We start from the raw sequence: 22692 nt of genomic DNA, 5'->3' as shown, positions 1-22692 counted from the left end.
ATGCTGAAGCTGAAGTTGAACACTTCTATGAAGACCTTCTAGAACTAACACCCCAAACAGATGTGCTTTTCATTATAGGGAACTGGAATACAGAAGTAGGAAGTCAAGAGATACCTGGAGTAACAGGCAAATTTGGCCTTGGAGTACAGAAAGCAGCAGGACAAAGGTTAATAGAGTTTTGCCAAGAGAATGCACTGGTCATAGCAAACACCCTCTTCCAACGGCACAAGAGAAGACTCTACACATGGACATCACCAGATGGTCAATACTGAAATCAGATTGATTATATTCTTTGCAGAAAGATGGGGAAGTTCTATACAGTCAGCATAAACAAGACTGGGAGCTGACTATGTCTTAGATGATTAACTCCTTATTGCCAAACTCAGACTTAAGTTGAAGAAAGTAGGGAAAACCATTAGACCATTCAGGTATCAAATCCCTTACAATTATACAGTGGAAGTGACAAATAGATTCAAGGGATTAGATCTGATAGACAGAGTGCCTGATGAAGTATAGACAGAGGTTTGTGACATTGTACAGGAGAGAGGAATCAAGACCATCCCCAAGAAAAACAAATACAAAAAAGCAAAATGGCTGTCTGAGGAGGCCTTACAAATAGCTGTGAAAAGAAGAGAAGTGAAAAGCAAAGGAGAAAAAGAAAGATATACACATTTGAATGCAGAGTTCCAAAGAATAGCAAGGAGAGATAAGAAAGCCTTCCTCAGTGATCAGTGCAAAGAAAGAGGAAAACAATAAAATGGGAAAGACTAGAGATGTCTTCAAGAAAATTAGAGATACCAAAGGAACATTTCATGCAAAAATGGACAATAAAGGACAGAAATAGTATGGACCTAACAGAAGCAGAAGATATTAAGAAGAGGTGGCAAGAATACACAGAAGTATACAAAAAAGATTCTCATAACCCAGCTAACCATGATGGTGCAATACTCACCTAGAGCCAGACATCCTGGGATGTGAAGTCAAGTGGGCCTTAGGAAGTATCACTATAAAGTTAGTGGAGATGATGGAATTACAGCTGAGCTATTTCAAATCCTAAAAGATGATGCTGTGAAAGTGCTGTACTCAACATGCCGGCAAAATTGGAAAACTCAGCAGTGGCCACAGGACTGGAAAAGGTCAGTCTTCATTCCAATCCCAAAGAAAGGCAATGCCAAAGAATATTCAAACTACTGCACAATTGCGCTCATCTCACACACTAGTAAAGTAATGCTCAAAATTCTGCAAGCCAGGTTTCAACAGTATGTTTACCATGAACTTCCAGATGTTCAAGCTGGATTTAGAAAAGGCAAAGGAACCAGAGATCAAATTGCCGACATCCACTGGATCATTGAAAAGGCAAGAGGGTTCCAGAAAAACATCTATTTCTGCTTTATTGACTATCCAAAGCCTTTGACTGTTTGGATCACAATAAACTGTGGGAAATTTTGAAAGAGATGGGAATACCAGACTACCTGACCTGCCTTCTGAGAAATCTGTGTGCAAGTCAAGAAGCAACAGTTAGAGCTGGACATGGAACAACAGACTGGTTCTAAATAGGAAGAGGGGTACGTCAAAGCTGTATATTGTCACCCTGTTTATTTAACTTATTTGCATAGTACATCATGAGAAATGCTGGGCTGAATGAAGCAGAAGCTAGAATCAAGATTGACTGGAGAAATATCAATAACCTCAGATATGCGGATGATACCAATGTTATGGGAGAAAGCAAAGAATAACTAAAGAGCCTCTTAATGAAAGGGAAGAGGAGAGTGAAAAAGTTGAATTAAAACTCAACATTCAGAAAACTAAGATTATAGCATCTAGTCCCATCACTTCATTGCAAATAGATGGTGAAACATGAGAGACTTTATTTGAGGGGCTCCAAAATCACCGCAGATGGTGATTGCAAGCCATGAAATTAAAAGACACTTACTCCTTGGAAGAAAAGTTATGACCAACATAGACAGCATATTAAAAAGCAGAGCTATTACTTTGCCAACAAAGGTCCATCTAGTCAAGGCTATGATTTTTCCAGTAGTCACGTGTGGGTGTGAGAGTTGGACTATAAAGAAATTAGTGCCAAAGAATTGATACTTTTGAACTGTGGTGTTGAGAAGACTCTTGAGAGTCCCTCGGACTGCTAGCAGATCCAACCAGTCCATCCTAAAGGTAATCAGTCCTGAATATTCATTGGAAGGTCTGATGTTGAAGCTGAAACTCCAATACTTTGGCCACCTGATGTGAAGAACTGACTCACTGGAAAAGACACTGATGCTGGGAAAGATTGAAGGCAGGTGGAGAAGGGGACAACAGAGGATGAGATGGTTGGATGGCATCACCGACTCAATGGACATGAGTTTGAGTAAACTCTAGGAGTTGAGATGGATAGGGAGGCCTGGAGTGTTGTAGTCCATGGGTTCACAAAGAGTCAAGACATTACAGAGAGACTTAACTGAACTGAACAGCAGTTTTAAGACTATTTTGATGCTGCCTCTAAACAGAAACATAATATCTCAGAAGCACATTTGGAAGGCCTTATCATTTAAAATCTAAGACTGATTTATCTCTTTGAGCAACAGAAAGACCTAAAATATTACTGATTAACTTATTAATATTTAAATATTTGTTTCAAAGGATGGGATTAATTTACAGCAGTCTTGACAAAAAAGCAAGGAAAGCACAGGGATGAGGTAGAATTTGATCAAAATGGCTGACTTATCCTTAGAAATCAGCAGATCTGTTTTAATTACTAGATATTTTGATGTCATTGATTTTATTAAACGATGGAAACTGAGTGTATACAACTGATTTAACACCAAGGGTCAACACAATGAGTTTAATGCAAAATGTGAAGAATATTAACCCCCCCCCCCAACTCTCAGCACGAACATCATTAAAGGGTATTTGGTCTCTTCATCAATGTCTATTTAACAGACAGATTTTAAAATTAACTCTAAGTAAGAGTAAATACAAATATTTAGATTTTCCTAATATCATTCTCAGTTGTGAATACTTTTTCTCAAAGGAAACTTCAAAGCCAAAAGTGAAAGTGATAGGTGTTATTCACTCAGTTGTGTCTGACTCTTTGTGACCCCATGGACTGTATAGCTCGCCAAGCTCCTCTGTCCATGGAATGCTCCAAACAAGAAAAATGGAGTAGTTAGCCACTCCCTTCTCCAGGGATCTTCCCGACCCAGGGATGGGGACCAGGTCTCCTGCATTGCAGGAGGATTCTTTACGGTCTAAGAACTGGGAAAGCCCCCAGACTCAAAGGATTCATGTAATAATAGTGAAGAAGTAAAATGTTTATAGTGGCTGCTGCTGCTGCTGCTGCTAAGTCACTTCAGTCGTGTCCGACTCTGTGCGACCCCATAGATGGCAGCCCACCAGGCTCCACCGTTCCTGGGATTCTCTAGGCAAGAACACTGGAGTGGGTTGCCATTTCCTTCTCCAATGCACGAAAGTGAAAAGTGAAAGTGAAGTCACTCAGTCATGTCCCTGAGTCTTTGAGACCCCATGGACTGCAGCCTACCAGGCTCCTCCGTCCATGGGATTTTTAGGCAAGAGTACTGGAGTGGGGTGCCACTGCCTTCTCCGTTTATAGTGGAGTTGCTGTTTATGAGGACATCAGGTTCCAAAGCTGGAATGTGAAAAAAAAATCATGCATAGTCAACATAATTCTTTAAAATTCTTAAAGTACAATAGCTTCACCATATCTTAAGAAAATACTTTTCTTCCTGTATTGTTACAGCCTGCTGGGTCTTTAGGTACACAGTGCTTTAGAGCAGATTCTCAACAAAAACAAACAAAACAAAAAACACCTGAGACTGAGGCAAGGATGGGGTTGTTAGCAGACTACTTTGAAGTAGGGGACAGGTCAGCAAGGGTGAGGAAAAGAAGCAAGTGGGGATGTCAAACAATAAACAATGTGCATAGCTATTTCACAAGAACACCAAGACACACAAAATTCATTTAAAAGATGCTATGTTTGAGAACCTGGAATTCACTAGATGGGATACAAGGGGAGAGAGGCTATGGGATGGAGGATTCCACAGAAGGGAGAAAGTAGGCATCTACCTGGTTTCCTCCTTAGTCCTGTTCCCCAATACTATGGTTCATTCAGAGAGATTTAACTGTTCTAGATTTCCAAGATTTACTTTATCCAGCCCATCAGGAATTCAAATCCTAGTCCAGGGCCCAGAAGTGATGGGGGAAGCTATGGGCAGGTGGCTGTTTGGCTCAACTGCAAGGCAGAAGCCTAGGAAAGGACCCAGCATTCCCAAAGCAGGTGAAAAATCAATCTATGGACTCCTCTGGTGGTGCAGGCGTTAAGAATTCACCTGCCAATGTACAGGATATGAGTTCGATCCCTACCCTGGAAAGATTCCATATGCCACAGGGCAACTAAGCCCATGAGCTACAACTACTGAGCCCGCCTAGAGCTCATGCTCCAAAACAAGAGAAGCCAGCACACCCCAGCCTGAGAGTAGTCCCTGTGTGCAGCAATGAAGACCAAGTGAAGCCAAAGTAAATAACACAATAAAAATAAATTTTAAAAATCCCCAAAACTTAAAAAAAAAATCAATCCCTGGTGGTATATTGATCCTGGAGGTTGGTAAATACTAAGACAATCCAGGGGAGGTCACAAGATATATGTCTAATAATTTGAAGAAGTTGGGTTTGCATTTAGACGTTTTACTAGATAAGAAAAAATATCTTCCTTAAATATTAAAAGACATATTCAATACTCTAAGAAATAATATATTTCAGAAGACAGTAAAAACTAAGACAAATGAAGTAAAAAGAATGTCATGCCTCTTGTATTGTTTCTAAGGAGCCCAATTCATTAAGCTTGGTATGATGGCAAAATGTATAAAACCTGATCTTTCCCTTAATGCAACTGCAAATGTGCTCAGTTAACTGTACATATACTTCAATACCACTTTACCAATTATCTGGTAGGCACCAGGACTTTCTCTTATGGTCTCACTTAAGTTTCAAAGCAAATTCGGTAGGTCCCATTTTACAGAAAACTTAACAGAAAAACAAAGTAGAAAGTCAAACCTACCAAATCACAGAACAAGGACTAGAATAACTTTCTTTTATTGTGCCATGTTATCCAAACCACTGAAAATCCAGTACCCATTTTAATAATTATCAACACTTGGAAAAAGAAATTTCTTCTAATCTCTAACAATAACATTCTTTAGGAGGACTTGTACTTGTCTTAGAAACCAGAATAGGCATCCACCACCACCAAGCAGGGGCTGAACAGGGAGGCGCGGGCTGCATTGCCTAGGGTAAGGACCGGGCCTGAATGCCCTGAGGGTAATCTGAGGGAGGTAACTGAGAGAGCAACCCAAACTGTGGGATAGCCAGAGAGAGAGAGAGAGAGAGAGAGACAGAGAACTTTCCCGCAAAAAGCCCTAACCTAAAGCACTGCCGGGCCGCTCACAGAACAAAGGACTGAACGGATACCGGAGGAGAGCAAGCTGGCTGGGGACTGGCCTATGCCCCACCAGAGGCAGAGAGGCAGGCGAGTGGCATCTGGGCCTCAAGAGACAGCATCCTCTACCCAACTGCAGGCAGGCTCCCAGTTGCTAACCAAGTCTTCCTGGATCCTGGATGGTTGACATCCGCCGGGAGGGTTGCAGCCAGAGGTCAGCTCCCCAGAGGAGACACAGGGCACACCTGAGATGGCGTTCCCAGGAAACCGAGTAGCTGGGACAGGGGAGGTGATAAGACGCACCACACCTGGGGAGTGTGCGCTCACTAAACACCTGGCTGCCTAAGCTGCTTGGACCTGGGAAGAGCACAAAACGCAGGCCCAACCAAGTCTGTGCCCTTTGGAGTACCCAAGAATCTGAACCTGAGTGGCACAGATATGGAAAGTGCACGCAAGCCGGGGCCCGCCATAGACAGTTCCCCGGCAGAGCAACCTGGAGACTGAGCAGTGTAGACTGGGAAAGCACACACGCTGGGGGCAAACCCAGTGTAGCTGAGACACTGTGAGCACTCCCCACATATGCCAGTGATATTTGTTTGCTGTGTTCCTCCCTCCCCATAGCACGACTGAACAAGTGAGCCTAAATAAGTGACCACCTTTGCCCCCTTGTGTCAGTGCGGAAATTAGACACTGAAGAGACTTGCAAACAGAAGAAGCCAAAATAAACAGAGGGAACCGCTTTGGAAGTGACAGGTGCAACAGCTAAAACCCTGTAGTTAGCACTGAGTACGTTGGAAGGGGCCTATAGATCTTGAGAAGTATAAGCTAGAACAAGGAACTATCTGAAACTGAACTGATCCCACACTGCCTGCAACAGCTCCAGAGAAATTCATAGATATATTTTTACTATTATCATTTTTTAAATGTTTACTTTTTAAAATTTTTAAGTATTCTATTACTTCTTTAATATTCATTTTTATAACCTATTACCTTGCAAAAAAACCCCCTATTTTAAAAGCAAACTTCATATATATCTTTTATAATTTTTGTGATTCTGTTTTTTAATGTATTTTTGAGAGTCTAACCTCAGTTCTAGATTTTTAATCTTCATTTTTTGGTATTTGTTATTAATTTTGTACCTTTAAGAATCCAATCTTCAGTACCCATTTTTACTTAGGAGTGTGATTACTGGCTTGATTGCCCTCTCCCCCTTTTGACTCTTCTTTTTCTCCCCTAGGTCACCTCTATCTCCTCCCTCCCCCTTCTCTTCTCTACTTAACTGTGAATCTCTTTGGGTATTCCAGGCTGTGGAGAACACTTAGGGAACTGATTACTAACTAGATCTGTCTCTCTCCTTTTGACCCCCCTCTTCTCCTCCTGGTCACCTCTATCTCCTTCCTCCCTCTTCTTTTCTCTGTGTAACTCCATGAACCTCTCTGGGTGTTCCAGGCTGTGGAGAGCACACAGGGATTTGATTACTGGCTAGATGGCTCTCTCCCCTTTTGATCCCCCCTCTTCTCCTGGTCACCTCTATCTCCCTCCTCCCTCTTCTCTTCTCCATGTAACTCAGCAAACCTTTCTGGATGTCCCTCATTGTGGAGAATCTTTAGTCCATTAACCTAGATGTTTTATCATCAGTACTGTATGGATGGAGAAGTCTTGAGGCTACTGTAAGAATAAGTCTGAAAACCAGAGATAGGAGGCTTAAGTCCCAAATCTGAGAAAACCAGAGAACCCCTGACTCCAGGGAACATTAATCGATAAGAGCTCATCCAAAAGCAGCCATACCTAACACTGAAACCAAGCTCCACTCAAGAGCCAACAAGTTCCAAAGCAAGACATACCATGCAAATTTTCCAGCAAAGCAGGAACATAGCCCTGAGCTTTAATATCAGGCTGCCCAAAGTCACACCAAACCCTTAAACATCTCAAAACTCACTACTGGACACGTCATTGCACTCCAGAGAGAAGAAATCCAGCTCCACCACAGAACACTGACACAAGCTTCCCTAACCAGGAAACCTTGATAAGCCACTCATCTATCCCCACCCAAACAGAGGAATCTCCACAATAAAGAAAACCACAAACTGCCAGAATACAGAAAGGCCACTCCAAACACAGAAATCTAAACAAGATGAAAAGGCAGAGAAATACTCAGCAGGTAAAGGAACATGATAAATGCCCAAGAAACCAAACAAAGGAGGAGGCAATAGGGAGTCTACCTGAAAAAGAGTTCAGAATAATGATAGTAGAAATGATCCAAAATCTTGAAAACAAAATGGACTTATAGATAAATAGCCTGGAAACAAGGATTGAGAAGATGCAAGAAAAGTTTAACAAGGACCAAGAAGAAATAAAAGAGTCAATCAATAATGAATAATGCAACAAATGAGATTAAAAATACTCTGGAGGGCAACAACAGTATAATACTGAGGCAGAAGATAAGATAAGTGAGGCAGAAGATAGAATGGTGGAAATAAATGAAGTTGAGAGGAAAAAAGAATTAAAAGAAATGAGGACAACCTCAGAGACCTCTGGGACAATGTTAAACGCCCCAACATTTGAATCATAGGAGTCCCAGAAGAAGAAGACAAAAAGAAAGGCCATGAGAAAATACATGAGGAGATAATAGTTCAAAACTTCCCTAAAATGGGGAAGGTTGCCACCCAAGTCCAAGTAACCCAGAGAGCCCCAAACAGGATAAACCCAAGGTGAAACACCTCAAGACATATATTAACTAAATTAACAAAGATCAAACAAAGCAGCAAGGGAAAAACAACAAATAACACACAAGGGATTCCCATAAGAATAACAGCTGATCTTTCAATAGAAACTCTTCAGGCCTGGAGGGAACGGCAGGACATACTTTTAAGTATGTGATGAAAGAAAATAACCTACAGCCCAGATTACTGTACCCAGCAAGGATGTCACTCAGATATGAAGGAGAAATCAAAAGCTTTACAGACAAAAAATGTTGAGAGAATTCAGCACCACCAAATCAGCTCTTCAACAAATCTTAAAGGATCTTCTCTAGACAAGAAACACAGGAAAGATGTATAAACTTGAACCCCCAAAAAAACAAAACAAATGGCAATGGGATCATACTTATCAATAATTACCTTAAATGTAAATGGGTTGAATGCCCCAACCAAAAGACAAAGACTGGCTGAATGGATACAAAAACAAGATCCCTATATATGCTGTCTACAAGAGACCCACCTCAAACCTAGAGATGCATATGGACTGAAATGAAGGGCTGGAAAAAGATATTCCACGCAAATGGAGACCAAAAGAAAGCAGGAGTAGCAATACCCATATCAGATAAAATAGACATTGAAATATAGGCTGTGAAAAGAGAAAAAGAAGGACACCACATAATGATCAAAGGATCACTCCAAGAAGAAGATATAACAATTATAAATATATACGCACCCAACATAGGAGTACTGCAATATGTGAGGCAAATGCTGACAAGTATGAAAGGAGAAATTAGCAATAACACAATATTAGTGGGAGACTTTAATACCCCACTCACACCTATGTATAGATCAACTAAACAGAAAATTAGCAAGGAAACACAAACTTTAAATGATACAATGACCAGTTAGACCGAATTGATATCCATAGGACATTTCACCCTAAAACAATGAATTTCACCTTTTTCTCAAGTGCACACAGAACCTTCTCCAAGATAGATCACATCCTGGGCCATAAATCTAGCCTTGGCAAATTTAAAAAAACTGAAATCATCTCAAGCATCTTTTCTTATCACAATGCAGTAAGATTAGATATTAACTACAGGAAAAAAACTATTAAAAATTCCAACATATGGAGGCTAAACAACACACTTCTGAATAGCCAACAAATCAGAAGAAATCAAAAAAGAAATCAAAATATGTATAGAAACGAATGAAAATGAAAACACAACAACCCAAAACCTATGGATTCCATAAAAGCAGTGCTAAGGGAAGGTTCATAGCAATATAAGCCTACCTCAAGAAACAGGAGAGAAATCAAATAAATAACCTAACTCTACAGCTAAAGCAACTAGAAAAGGAAGAAATGAAGCACCCCAGGGTTAGTAGAAGGAAAGAAATTCTAAAAAATAGGGCAGAAATAAATGCAAAAGAAACAAAGGAGACCATAGCCAAAATCAACAAAGCCTAAAGCTGGTTCTTTCAGAAGATAAATAAAATAGACAAACCATTAGCCAGACTTATCAAGAAACAAAGGGAGGAGAATCAGATCAACAAAATTAGAAATGAAAATGGAGAGATTACAACAGACAACACAGAAATACAAAGGATCATAAAAGACTACTATCAGCAACTATATGCCAATAAAATGGACAACTTGGAAGAAATGGACAAATACTTAGAAAAGTATAACTTTCCAAAACTGAACCAGGAAGAAATAGAAAATCTTAACAGACCCATGACAAGCACAGAACTTGAAACTGTAATCAGAAATCTTCCAGCAAACAAAAGCCAGGACCAGATGGCTTCACAGATGAATTCTACCAAAAATTTAGAGGCGAGCTAACACTTATCCTACTCAAACTCTTCCAGAAAATTGCAGAGCAAGGTAAACTTCCAAACTCATTCTATGAGGCCACCATCACCCTGATACCAAAACCAGACAAAGACGCAAAAAAAAAAAAAAGAAAACTACAGGCCAATACCACTGATGAACATAAATGCAAAAACCCTTAACAAAATTCTAGCAAACAGAATCCAACAACATGTTAAAAAGATCATATATCATGACCAAGTGGGCTTTATCCCAGGGATGCGAATCTTCAAGATTCGCAAATCAATCAATGTGATACACCACATTAACAAACTGAAAGATAAAAATCATATGATTATCTCAATAGATGCAAAGAAAGCCTTTGACAAAATTCAAGATCGATTTAAGATAAAAACCCTCCAGAAAGCAGGAATAGAAGGAACATACCTCAACATCATAAAAGCCATATGTGACAAACCCACAGCAAACATTATCCTCAATGGTGAAAAACTGAAAGCATTTCCCCTGAAGTCAGGAACAAGACAAGGGTACCACTACTATTCAACATAGTTTTCAAAGTTTTAGCCACAGCAATCAGAGAAGATAAAGAAATAAAAGGAATCCAGATTGGAAAAGAAGAAGTAAAACTCTCAATGTTTGCAGGTGACATGATCCTCTATATAGAAAACCCTAAAGACTCTACCAGAAAATTACTTGAGCTAATCAATGAATATAGTAAAGTTTCAGGATATAAAATTAACAAGCAGAAATCCCTTGCATTCCTATACACTAACAATGAGAAAAACAGAAAGAGAAATTAAGGAAACAATTCCATTCACCATTGTAACAAAAAGAATAAAATACTTAGGAATAATTCTGCCTAAAGAAACAAAAGACCTATATATAGAAAACTATAAAACACTGATGAAAGAAATCAAAGAGGACACTAATAGAGAAATATACCATGTTCATGGATTGGATGAATCAATACAGTGAAAATGAGTATACTACCAAAGCAATCTATAAATTCAATGCAATCCCTATCAAACTACCAACAGTATTTTTCAGAGAATTAGAACAAATAATTTTACAATTTGTATGGAAATACAAAAAACCTCAAATAGCCAAAGCAATCTTGAGAAAGAAGAATGGAACTGGAGGAATCATCCTGCCTGACTTCAGGCTCTACTACAAAGCCACAGTCATCAAGACAGTATGGTACTGGCACAAAGACAGAAATATAGATCAACAGAACAAAATAGAAAGCCCAGAGATAAATCCACGCACCTATGAACACCTTATATTTGACAAAGAAGGCAAGAATACGCAATGGAGAAAAGACAATCTCTTTAACAAGTGGTGCTGGGAAAACTGGTCAACCACTTGTAAAAGAATGAAACTAGAACACTTTCTAACACCACACACAAAAATAAACTTAAAATGGATTAAAGATCTAAACATAAGACCAGAAACTATAAAACTCCTATAGGAAAACAGGCAAAACACTCTCTGACTTATCATAGCAGGATCCTCTATCACCCAACTCCCGGAGTAATGGAAATAAAAGCAAAAATAAACAAATGGGACCTAATTAAACTCAAAAGCTTTTGCACAAGGAAGGAAACTATAAGCAAGGTGAAAATGGGAGAAAATAATAGGAAATGAAGCAACTGACAAAGAATTAATCTCAAAAATATACAAGCAACTCCTGCAGCTCAATTCCAGAAAAATAAATGATCCAATCAAAAAATGGCCCAAAGAACTAAATAGACATTTCTCTAAAGAAGACCTACAGATGGCTAACAAACACATGAAAAGATGCTCAACATCACTCATTATCAGAGAAATGCAAGTCAAAACCACAATGAGGAACCATCTCATCCCAGTCAGAATGGCTGCCATCCAAAAATCTGCAAACAATAAATGATGGAGAGGGTGTGGAGAAAACAGAACCCTCTTACACTGTTCATGGGAATGCAAACTAGTATAGCCACTATGGAGAACAGTGTGGAGATTCCTTAAAAACTGGAAATAGAACTGCCGTATGACCCAGCAATCCCACTTCTGGGCATACACACCGAGAACTGAAAGAGACATGTGTACCCCAGTGTTCATCGCAGCACTGTTTATAACAGCCAGGACATGGAAGCAACCTAGATGTCCATCAGCAGATGAATGGATAAGAAAGCTATGGTACATATACACAATGGAGTATTACTCAGCCATTAAAAAGAACACATTTGAATCAGTTCTAATGAGGTGGGTGAAACTGGAGCCGATTTTACAGAGTGAAGTAAGCCAGAAAGAAAAACACCAATACAGTATACTAACACATATATATGGAATTTAGAAAGATGGTAACAATAACCCTGTATGTGAGACAGCAAAAGAGACTCAGATGTACAGAACAGTCTGTTGGACTCTGAGGGAGAAAGCGATAATCTGAGAGAACAGCATTGAAACATGTATATTATGATATCTGAAACAGATCACCAGGCTAGGTTTGATGCCTGAGACAGGGTGCTCAAGGCTGGTGCACTGGGATATCCCAGAGGGATGGGATGGGGAGGGAGGTGGGAGGGGAGTTCAGGATGGGGAACACATGTAAACCAATGGCTGATTCATGTTTATGTATGGCAAAAACCACTACAATATTGTAAAGTAATTAGCCTCCAAAAAAAAAAGAAAAAAAAGAAAGAAAGAAAAAAAGAAAGCCATGGTACATTTACACAATGGACTATTACTCAGTTATTAAAAAGAACTCATTAGAATCAGTTCTAATGAGGTGGATGAAGCTGGAGCCTATTATACAGAGCAAAGTAAATCAGAAAGAAAAACATCAATACAGTATACTGACGCATATATATGGAACTTAGAAAGATGGTGACAATGATCCTATATGTGAGACAGAAAAAGAGACACAGATGTAAAGAACAGACTTTTCGACTTTGTGGGAGAAGGCCAGGGTGGGATGATTTAAGAGAATAGCATTGAAACATGTGTATTACCATATGTGAAACAGATTGCCAGTCCAGGTTCAATGCATGAGACAGGGTTCTCAGGGCTGGTGCACTGGGATGACCCTGAGGGATAGGATGGTAAAGGAGAGGGGAGGGAGGATCAAGATGGGGAACACATGTACACCCATGGCTGATTCATGTGAATGTATGGCAAAAACTACTACAGTATTGTAAAGTAATTAGCCTCCAATTAAAATAAATAAAAAAGAAAGACATCCCATGTTCATGGATTGGATGATTTAATATTCTTAACCTAGCAATGCTAAGTCACTTCAGTCGTGTCCGACTCTGCGACCCCACAGACGGCAGCCCGCCAAGCTCCCCCATCCCTGGGACTCTCCAGGCAAGAACACTGGAGTGGATTGCCATTTCCTTCTCCAAGGCATGAAAGTGAAAAGTGAAAGTGAAGTCGCTCAGTTGTGTCCGACTCTTGGTGACCCCATGGACTGCAGCCACCAGGCTCCTCCATCCATGGGATTTTCCAGGCAAGGGTACTGGAGTGGGTCGCCAGTGCCTTCTCTGAACCTAGCAATAATACTCCCCAAATTGACCTACAGAGTCAACAGAATTCCTATCAAAATCCAAGCTGGCAATTTTTTTTTTTTTTTTAGAAATTTACAATATGACCCTAAATTATGGAAACGAAAGGGGCAATCTTGAAAAAGAACAAAGTTGGAAGATGGACACTATTTGAATTCAAAACTTACTAAAAAGTGACAGGAATCAAGACAGAGTGGTAACCACATAAGGATAGACATGTATCAATGGAATAAAACTGAAAGTGCATAAATAAGCCCTAACAATATAGTTAACCAATTTCTGACAAGAGTGCCAAGACGATTCAACTTTCAACAAATGGTACTAGGACAACTGCACACCCACAGGCAAAAGAACGGAACTGGACTCCTTCCTTATACCACACAAAAACTAATTCCAAATTAGCTCCATAGACTTAAGTGTAAGAGTTAAAACAATAAAGCTCTTTAAAAAAATCTTAACAAGTTAGGCAAAACCTTAGATACAATACCAAAAGCATATGTAACAATAGAAAAATTAAATATATTGGACTTTATCAAAATTAAACATTTTCTGTTTGAAAGGATACAATTAAGAAAATGAGAAGACAACTCATAGGAGAAAATATATGCATATCCCACATCTGATAAGGGACTAATATCTAAAATATACAAAGGACTCTTACAATTGAATCATAAAGACAAAAATCTAACTAAAAAGGGTCTGAGGATCTGAACAGACATTTTTCCAAAGATATACAAATGATCAATAAGCATATAAGAAAATATTCAATGTCATTAGTCATCAGAGAAATGCAAGTCAAAACCACAATGAGATACCACTTACCATGGAGACTCCAAAACTCCTCTTAAAGGGTAAATGTATAGATATGGAGAACAGGAAGGAGCCATACAAACACCAGAAACAAACTCATATATGCAGGAAAGTAATATGTGATTGAGTTGGTATTGTAAGCTAGCAAAGAGATGTACTACTCAATGAATGATCTGGTAACAATTAGCTATCTATTTGAAGAAAAATCAAACTGGATCCATATGCAATACATACAAAAATAATTCTAGAGAAAGCAAAAACCTAAGCATAAAAAGTCTATAAATGTGACAAAAGAAAAATATGTTATAATATTTTTATGATATATCACTATTAAGCAAGAGAACATAATTAATATTATTTAGAAATATTATTAAGACCTAAATCCTAATAAGCAAAAAGAGGAAGAGTTGATACATTAAATTAAAATTTTAAAAATTTATAAAGCACCATAAATAGAACTAAATGACAAACAACAGAATAGGAGAAAACGTTTGCAATGTTTATAACAGACAAAAGATTATTTTCCAGAAGACCTAAAGAACTCCCACAAAGCAGTAAGAGAGATGTACATAAAGAATCACTCTCAGGATGTACACTATAATTCTGTTTAAATACCAAAAGCTGACAACCTCAGCCTTCATCAATTGAGGTAGAGCTAAGTTAGAATAAATTCCCATTATCGAACAGTTAAAAGAATGAGGTATATAGATCTTTTGACATTAAAAGTTCTAGTGTTACCATAAAAACAATCAAGCTTCACAGTATACACACCTTGATCCCATTCATATTTTAAAATAGATTTATGGCTGTGTTCAAAAAGGATACACACCCGGCTACTAATTTTCTCTCTAGAGAGAAGAGGTTGGAATGGGAGGATATTTTTTATTCAACATACCTCTACACTGTTTGAGTATTTTACAATGATAATATTACCTAGTCAACTAAATTTAATAACCTGTAACTGGAATTACATGTGAAAACATAGTAATTAAGAGTCACCTAGAAGTCTAGTATCCAGAATACCAATCATATATTACTGGTATATTTTCTTCCAGCTTTATGATTGTAGATTTCTTAAAAATATCACATTGTATCTAAAATTTACAGCCTTTAATGAGGATTTCCCCTTTGGAAAAAAAATCCTCCTCATCTACTGACCATCTCATTCTACTGACCATACAATGTATACATTGTATTCGCCTAAGTTATTAAGAAAAGTATTTCAATTGTCCTTAAATGGCAGACTTTCTACCAATGATTTTTATTAACATTTATGGACTATAGTCACTGACCTAACTGTGGTCACAGGAACTGAACTAACTACTTTTTTCTTATCCTAAATAAGGGAACTTCAAAATAAACCACTTCTGCATCTTTGGACTCAATCAGATAAATGAGTACAGCACTTAGTACTATACTCAATAAACACTGTACTCTCTAACATTACAAAGGAGATGGTTGTTTTAGGTGGAACTTTTCTCCACAGAAGACTGTAAATATCTTGCAACCCTGTAGTCACTATGATCTAAACTAGAGTTTATATTTAGAGTCATTCTGAAGATTGTACTATTACTAGTTCCACGCAGCCGAATGAGTCTGTAAATTAATGGAGTGGATAAGCAGATATACTATTCAAAAAAAAAAAACTTGATGACAATTTCTCAGAGCTTTAAACTGCGAATGTTCTTTCTCTTTCTTTATAAGTGGAAGAAATGCGTTTGATATCAGAAATATTGATAGGAAAGCTAAAAGCAAAGTCTCTGGTTTTCAAGATCATATTTCATGTATTAATGATTAAACACCTTTGAGGAATAACAGGGAAAATATAAAGCTTTATGAAAAGTTCTTGTGCCTAGTGATATAGCACCTACCAAGGAGATTAGTTTATTTCTAATCTATTCCTAGAAAACAAATGTAGCTGAAGTTACATTTTTCTGTCACTGACATATTCCACTTGTTACTTTCCACCCATTAGCAATGATTCATAAAAAATTACATACTATATCAAATTAATTCCCTCTTTTTCTAATCAATTTTTAAAACTGATTTTTAAATGTTTTTAGTGAAAGTAATACTAATTCCCAGAATTTTAAATAAAGTTGTTTGAAACATTAAAAATTATGGTTTCATAAAAAGGCATAGCTTCCTTCTCAAAAATTGGTATTTATTTCTCCAATATAAACTGGTTGACTTCTTAGTCCAAAATATGCTTCTACATCGCAATAATTTTAGGCAGTTGTAAAGGAAAAGGGGACATGTGATGAAACTAACAGCAAAAGTTCACCAACTTACTGAAAGCAATTTGGCCCAAATACAGTGGCAAGATTGTGAACATTCATGCGGTTCTGCACATGGTGCTTGGCTACTTTACTCAAGAACTGGCAAAGGTACTTGAGAAGGCAGTAGTGGGTATCTGGCAGCTCTTCTATTAAGGCTCTTAAATTACTCTCTTCATCATTTCTCTCATCTGGAAAAAAAAAAAAGAAGAAAAATTGTTCTCAGGTATATTTTACAGTAGTAGAAAAGATACACAAGTACAATACATCCCAACATTTAATTCAGAAATCATTCCCAGGGACTGAGATGTGACGTTATAAAGAGGTATTTCTGCTTTTTCTTTGATCCTCAAGCATTTGATTTTAATTTTCCAGAATAACTGACTTATTCAAGACATCCTAAAAACCACAAGCTTTTTATTCAGTGAATAAAATAGGTTGGTATTCAATTCTGTGTTTTCTTGCCACAAATTAAGATAATGGCTGGACTTTTATCCATAGCAGATCTTCCATTTCATTTTTGCCTTCACTTCAGTTCAGTCCATTCGTTCAGTTGTGTCCGACTTTTTGCAAACCCATGAATCGCAGCACGCCAGGCCTCCCTGTCCATCACCATCTCCCAGAGTCCACTCAGACTCACGTCCATCGAGTCAGTGATGCCATCCAGCCATCTCATCCTCTGTTGTCCCTTTCTCCTCCTGCCCCCATTCCCTCCCAGCATCAGAGTCTTTTCCAATGAGTCAACACTTCCCATGAGGTGGCCAAAGTACTGGAGTTTCAGCTTTAGCATCATTCCTTCCAAAGAAATCCCAGGATTGATCTCCTTCAGAATGGACTGGTTGGATCTCCTTGCAGTCCAAGGGACTCTCAAGAGTCTTCTCCAACACCACAGTTCAAAAGCATCAATTCTTCGGCGTTCAGCCTTCTTCACAGTCCAACTCTCACATCCATACATGACCACAGGAAAAACCATAGCCTTGACTAGATGGACCTTAGTCGGCAAAGTAATGTCTCTGCTTTTTAATATACTATCTAGGTTGGTCATAGCTTTTTTTCCAAAGAGTAAGCATCGTTTAATTTCATGGCTGCAGTCACTATCTGCAGTGATTTTGGAGCCCCAAAAAATAAAGTCTGACACTATTTCTACTGTTTCCCCATCTATTTCCCATGAAGTGATGGGACCGGATGCCATGATCTTCGTTTTCTGAATGTTGAGCTTTAAGTCAACTTTTTCACTCTCCTCTTTCACTTTCATCAAGAGGCTTTTTAGTTCCTCTTCACTTTCTGCCATAAGGGTGGTGTCATCTGCATACTGAGGTTATTGATATTTCTCCCGGCAATCTTGATTCCAGCTTGTGCTTCTTCCAGTCCACTGTTTCTCATGATGTATTCTGCATATAAGTTAAATAAGCAGGGTGACAATATATAGCCTTGACATACTCCTTTTCCTATTTGGAACCAGTCTGTTGTTCAAGTCTGTTAAAAACAAGAATCTCTTGGTTGAAAAAACTTGATGTAAGAGACCTACCCGGATCACCATGAGTGACACCAAACTAAATGGAAAGAATCTTTAAATTTTTAAGCAGCTTTTTAATCACCCACATGTCACAGAGTTTAGAATTTGATATATGCTTCAAACAAAATTCTAATAACTTTGTGTGTGCCTAGTTGCTCAGTTGGATTGAGCGTATCCGACTCTTTAACCCTTTGGACTGTAGTCTGCCAGGATCCTCTACCTACAGGATTTTCTAGGCAAGAATACTGGAGTGGGTTGCCATTTCTTCCTCCAGGAGATCTCCCTGACCCAGGGATTAAACCCTAGTCTTCTATGTCTCCTGCATTGCAGGCAGATTCTTTACCCACTGAGCCACTGGGGAAGTCCCAATAACCTTGTATGAAGCCAAAAACATCCAGCAATGTACCAAAATTCACAGGCAGACATGTGAAATGTTTCCCTCAATTCTCAGAGATTTGTTTTGTCGATATTTAAATAGTAGAGTTGCTATCTTAAGTAATTCTGTATACTACTTTCTATCAGAGGGACAAACAAATCTTTTTACAGAAAATACTTCCAGGGAATAATGACAATCTATCAGAGATAAATTGTCAACATCTGTTGGATCATCGAAAAAGCAAGAGAGTTCCAGAAAAACATTTATTTCTGCTTTATTGACTATGCCAAAGCCTTTGATTGTGTGGATCACAATAAACTGGAAAATTTTGAAAGAGCTGGAAATATCAGACCATCTGACCTGCCTCTTGAGAAATCTGTATGCAGAACAGGAAGCAACAGTTAGAACTGAACATGGAACAACAGACTGGTTCCAAATAGGAAAAGGAGAATGTCAAGGCTGTATATTGTCACCCTGCTTATTTAACTTATATGCAGAGTACATCATGAGAAACGCTGGGCTGGAAGAAGTACAAGCTGGAATCAAGATTGCCGGGAGAAATATCAATAACCTCATATATGCAGATGACACCACTCTTATGGCAAAAAGTGAAAAGAACTAAAGAGCCTCTTGATGAAAGTGAAAGAGGAGAGTGAAAAAGTTGGCTTAAAGCTCAACATTCAGAAAACTAAGATCATGGCATCTGGTTTCATCACTTCATGGGAAATAGATGGGGAAACAGTGGCTGACTTTATTATTCTGGGCTCCAAAATCACTGCAGATGGTGATTGCAGCCATGAAATTAGAAGACACTTACTCCTTGGAAGGAAAATTATGACCAACCTAGCCAGCATATTAAAAAGCAGAGACATTACTTTGCCAACAAAGGTCCATCTAGTCAAGGCTATGGTTTTTCCTGTGGTCATGTATGGATGTGAGAGTTGGACTGTGAAGAAAGCTGAGCGCTGAAGAATTGATACTTTTGAACTGTGGTGTTGGAGAAGACTCTTGAGAGTCCCTTGGACTGCAAGGAGATCCAACCAGTCCGTCCTAAAGGAGATCAGTCCTGAGTGTTCATTGGAAGGACTGATGTTGAGGCTGAAACTCCAATACTTTGGCCACCTGATGCAAAGAGCTGACTCATTGGCAAAGACCCTGATGCTGGGAAAGATTGAGGGCGGGAGGACAACGGGACAACAGAGGATGAGATGGTTGGATAGCATCACTGACTCAATATTAACACGGGTTTGCGTGGACTCTGGGAATTGGTGATGGACAGGGAGGCCTGGCATACTGTGGTTCATGGGGTTGCAAACAGTCGGACATGACTGAGCAACTGAACTGAACTGAGTATTTAACACACATTGGATTCTTTAATTAAGATAGGCCAGCTGCTCCAGCAATTCAATGGTGTAAGAGACAGAAAAGTGAGGCAAGTAAGATGCAAAGGAAGAGGAGTGTCAGCGTTACAGATACATAGGTAATGTCAATGTCAGGAAGTGAAAACATAGAAAGTCATAGATGGCCACTGACATCGGCTGCAGATCACAGGATAAGAATGCAGGCTAGGAAGCAGGGTTTGCTACCTACTACTTTTGTGACCTCAGACTCTTCACTGCACTGTTTCCTTATTTTTAAGGGTAATATCAACTATGAAACAGGGTTGTGATGAGGATTAAATGAGTTGACAGTTGCAGAGTATTTAAAACAAAGTAAGTGGCACATACTAAGTGCTATGTTAAGTGTTTGTTAAATAAGCAAAGTAATGTTTTGCTTTACCTTCATTACCTTGGTTTTATGAATACAGTAAGGTTTCAGTGAAATGTCTTTTAATAAGAACCCATTTGAGCCTTATGAATGTTAGAATAAGTGATGCTGTCAAAAACAGCAATTCTGAAAGTGTATAGATGTTCCATCTTTGGTAGAATCATATTGGAGAACATTCTATTTATAACTGGAATAACTCTATTTCCTATTGATCACAAACAATGTAATCCAGTAAACTATAATTTCAGGGCAAACAGATCTCTTGATACTAGAAATTACTCATATTAATTGTTTTTTGGCTGTGCTGGCTGTTTTTTTCTCTAGTTGCAGTGAGCAGGGGCTACTCTCTAACTGGGGTGCACAGGCTTCTCATTGCAGTGGTTTCTCTTGTTGCAGAGCACAGGCTCTAGGGCATGAGGGCTTCAGTAGCCGTTTCACATGGGCTCAGCAGTTGTGGCTTCCAGGCTCCAGAGCATAGGCTCAAAAGCTGTGGCACATGAGACTCAGTTGCTCAGTGATATGTGAAATCTTCCTGGACCAGGGATTGAACCTGTGTCTTCTGCAATGGCAGGCAGATTCTTTATACTGGACCACTGGGAAAATACTTTAAAAAAAAATCATATCCAAATATTTTGATAATCCATAAAGATGTGGTATGTTATATATTATTGTGTCATTTTCCACTGTACTATGATCTTTCTGGGAGAAATATCAATAACCTCAGATATGCAGATGACACCACCCTTATGGCAGAAAGTGAAGAGGAACTAAAAAACCTCTTGATGAAAGTGAAAGAGGAGAGTGAAAAAGTTGGCTTAAAGCTCAACATTCAGAAAACGAAGATCACGGCATCTGGTCCCATCACTTCATGGGAAATAGATGGGGAAACAGTGGAAACATTGTCAGATTTTATTTTTTGGGGCTCCAAAATCACTGCAGATGGTGATTGCAGCCATGAAATTAAAAGACGCTTACTCCTTGGAAAAAAAGTTATGACCAACCTAGATAGCATATTCAAAAGCAGAGACATTACTTTGCCAACTAAGGTCCATCTAGTCAAGGCTATGGTTTTTCCTGTGGTCATGTATGGATGTGAGAGTTGGACTGTGAAGAAGGCTGAACGCCGAAGAATTGATGCTTTTAAACTGTGGTGTTGGAGAAGACTCTTGAGAGTCCCTTGGACTGCAAGGAGATCCAACCAGTCCATTCTGAAGGAGATCAATCCTGGGATGTCTTTGGAAGGAATGATGCTAAAGCTGAAACTCCAGTACTTTGGCCACCTCATGGGAAGAATTGACTCATTGGAAAAGACTCTGATGCTGGGACGGGTTGGGGGAGGAGAAGAAGGGGACGACCGAGGATGAGATGGCTGGATGGCATCACTGACTCGATGGACATGAGTCCGAGTGAACTCCGGGAGATGGTGATGGACAGGGAGGCCTGGCGTGCTGCCATTCATGGGGTCACAAAGAGTCGGACACGACTGAGCGACTGAACTGAATTGAGCTGACTGATGATCTTGCCTAGCAGGAACACATAAGAAATGGAAATAATTGTTTGGAGTGATTACAAATAAATTGATAACTACCCATTTCTCACACCTTGATATTATAAAGATAAATATGAACTAAGAGGGGCTTCCCTGGTGGTTTAGGGTAAAGAATCTACCTGCCAATGTAGGAGACACAGGTTTGACCCCTGATCTGGAAAGATTCCACATGCTGGTGAGCAACTGAGCCCATGCACCACAGCTACTGAGCCTGGGCTCTAGAGCTCGAGAGCCACAGTACTGGAGCCCACATGCCCTAAAGCCTGTGATCCACGAGGAAGCCCCCACGTTAAGAAGCCTGTGCTCTATAACTAGAGAGTAGACCCAGCTGGCTGCAGCTAAAGAAAAGCCCGCATAGCAAGGAAGAGGCAGCACAGTCAAAATTCATACATAAAATAAAATTTAAAAAAGAAACTAACACAAAATGTACTCCTATTGGCCTTTTTTTCCTTATGGTGACTAAGGCAAAGTGAGTCTGGATGTTTTCATGGGTGTGTGCTCTCTTTCTAAAATGTGGATTAATTCCCAGCCTTTCAGGGTATAAGCAACGGCTTTCCAACAGTGTTGACAATGGACATCTGGCCGCCCTTCTGGCTCTGAAATGAAACTTCAAACCCTACGGCAGGCAATGTGTGAAGACACTAGATCAAAAAAATATATATTTAAAATAGTTAGGAATTTATGACATCTTTGAAAAGCAGCAGTACTTTGATGATTTACTTCCACTATTTTGAAATATAACGAGTAATTTCCCAGGAAATAAAGCTGACCAAAAGATGGGAAGGGAGACATCTATTCAGAGAATATCCAACTTAACAAAATACCATGAAATCCTTCATGGCATGAATGAAAAAAATCACTAAATATGGTCTCCAAAAGCAAA

The 22692-nt window shown here is 39.0% G+C and overlaps 1 protein-coding gene across 16 annotated transcripts in view; it reads right to left on the bottom strand.

Moving 5' to 3' along the window:
- The window catches only part of FAM13A (family with sequence similarity 13 member A), a 340765-nt gene that overhangs the window by 255873 nt on the left and 62200 nt on the right, over positions 1 to 22692 (bottom strand). For all 16 annotated transcript variants that reach the window (XM_060416890.1, XM_060416884.1, XM_060416886.1 and 13 more), the window contains exon 4: positions 16618 to 16792. In XM_060416890.1, the coding sequence (XP_060272873.1) occupies positions 16618 to 16792 (175 nt within the window). The remainder of the gene's footprint in view (positions 1 to 16617; positions 16793 to 22692) is intronic.

Source organism: Ovis aries, chromosome 6 (genome assembly GCF_016772045.2).
Source record: "Ovis aries strain OAR_USU_Benz2616 breed Rambouillet chromosome 6, ARS-UI_Ramb_v3.0, whole genome shotgun sequence".
NCBI classification, from domain to species: Eukaryota; Metazoa; Chordata; class Mammalia; order Artiodactyla; family Bovidae; genus Ovis; species Ovis aries.
Note: the sequence above shows the minus strand (reverse complement) of the source record. Positions and strands in the feature narration are given on the sequence as shown.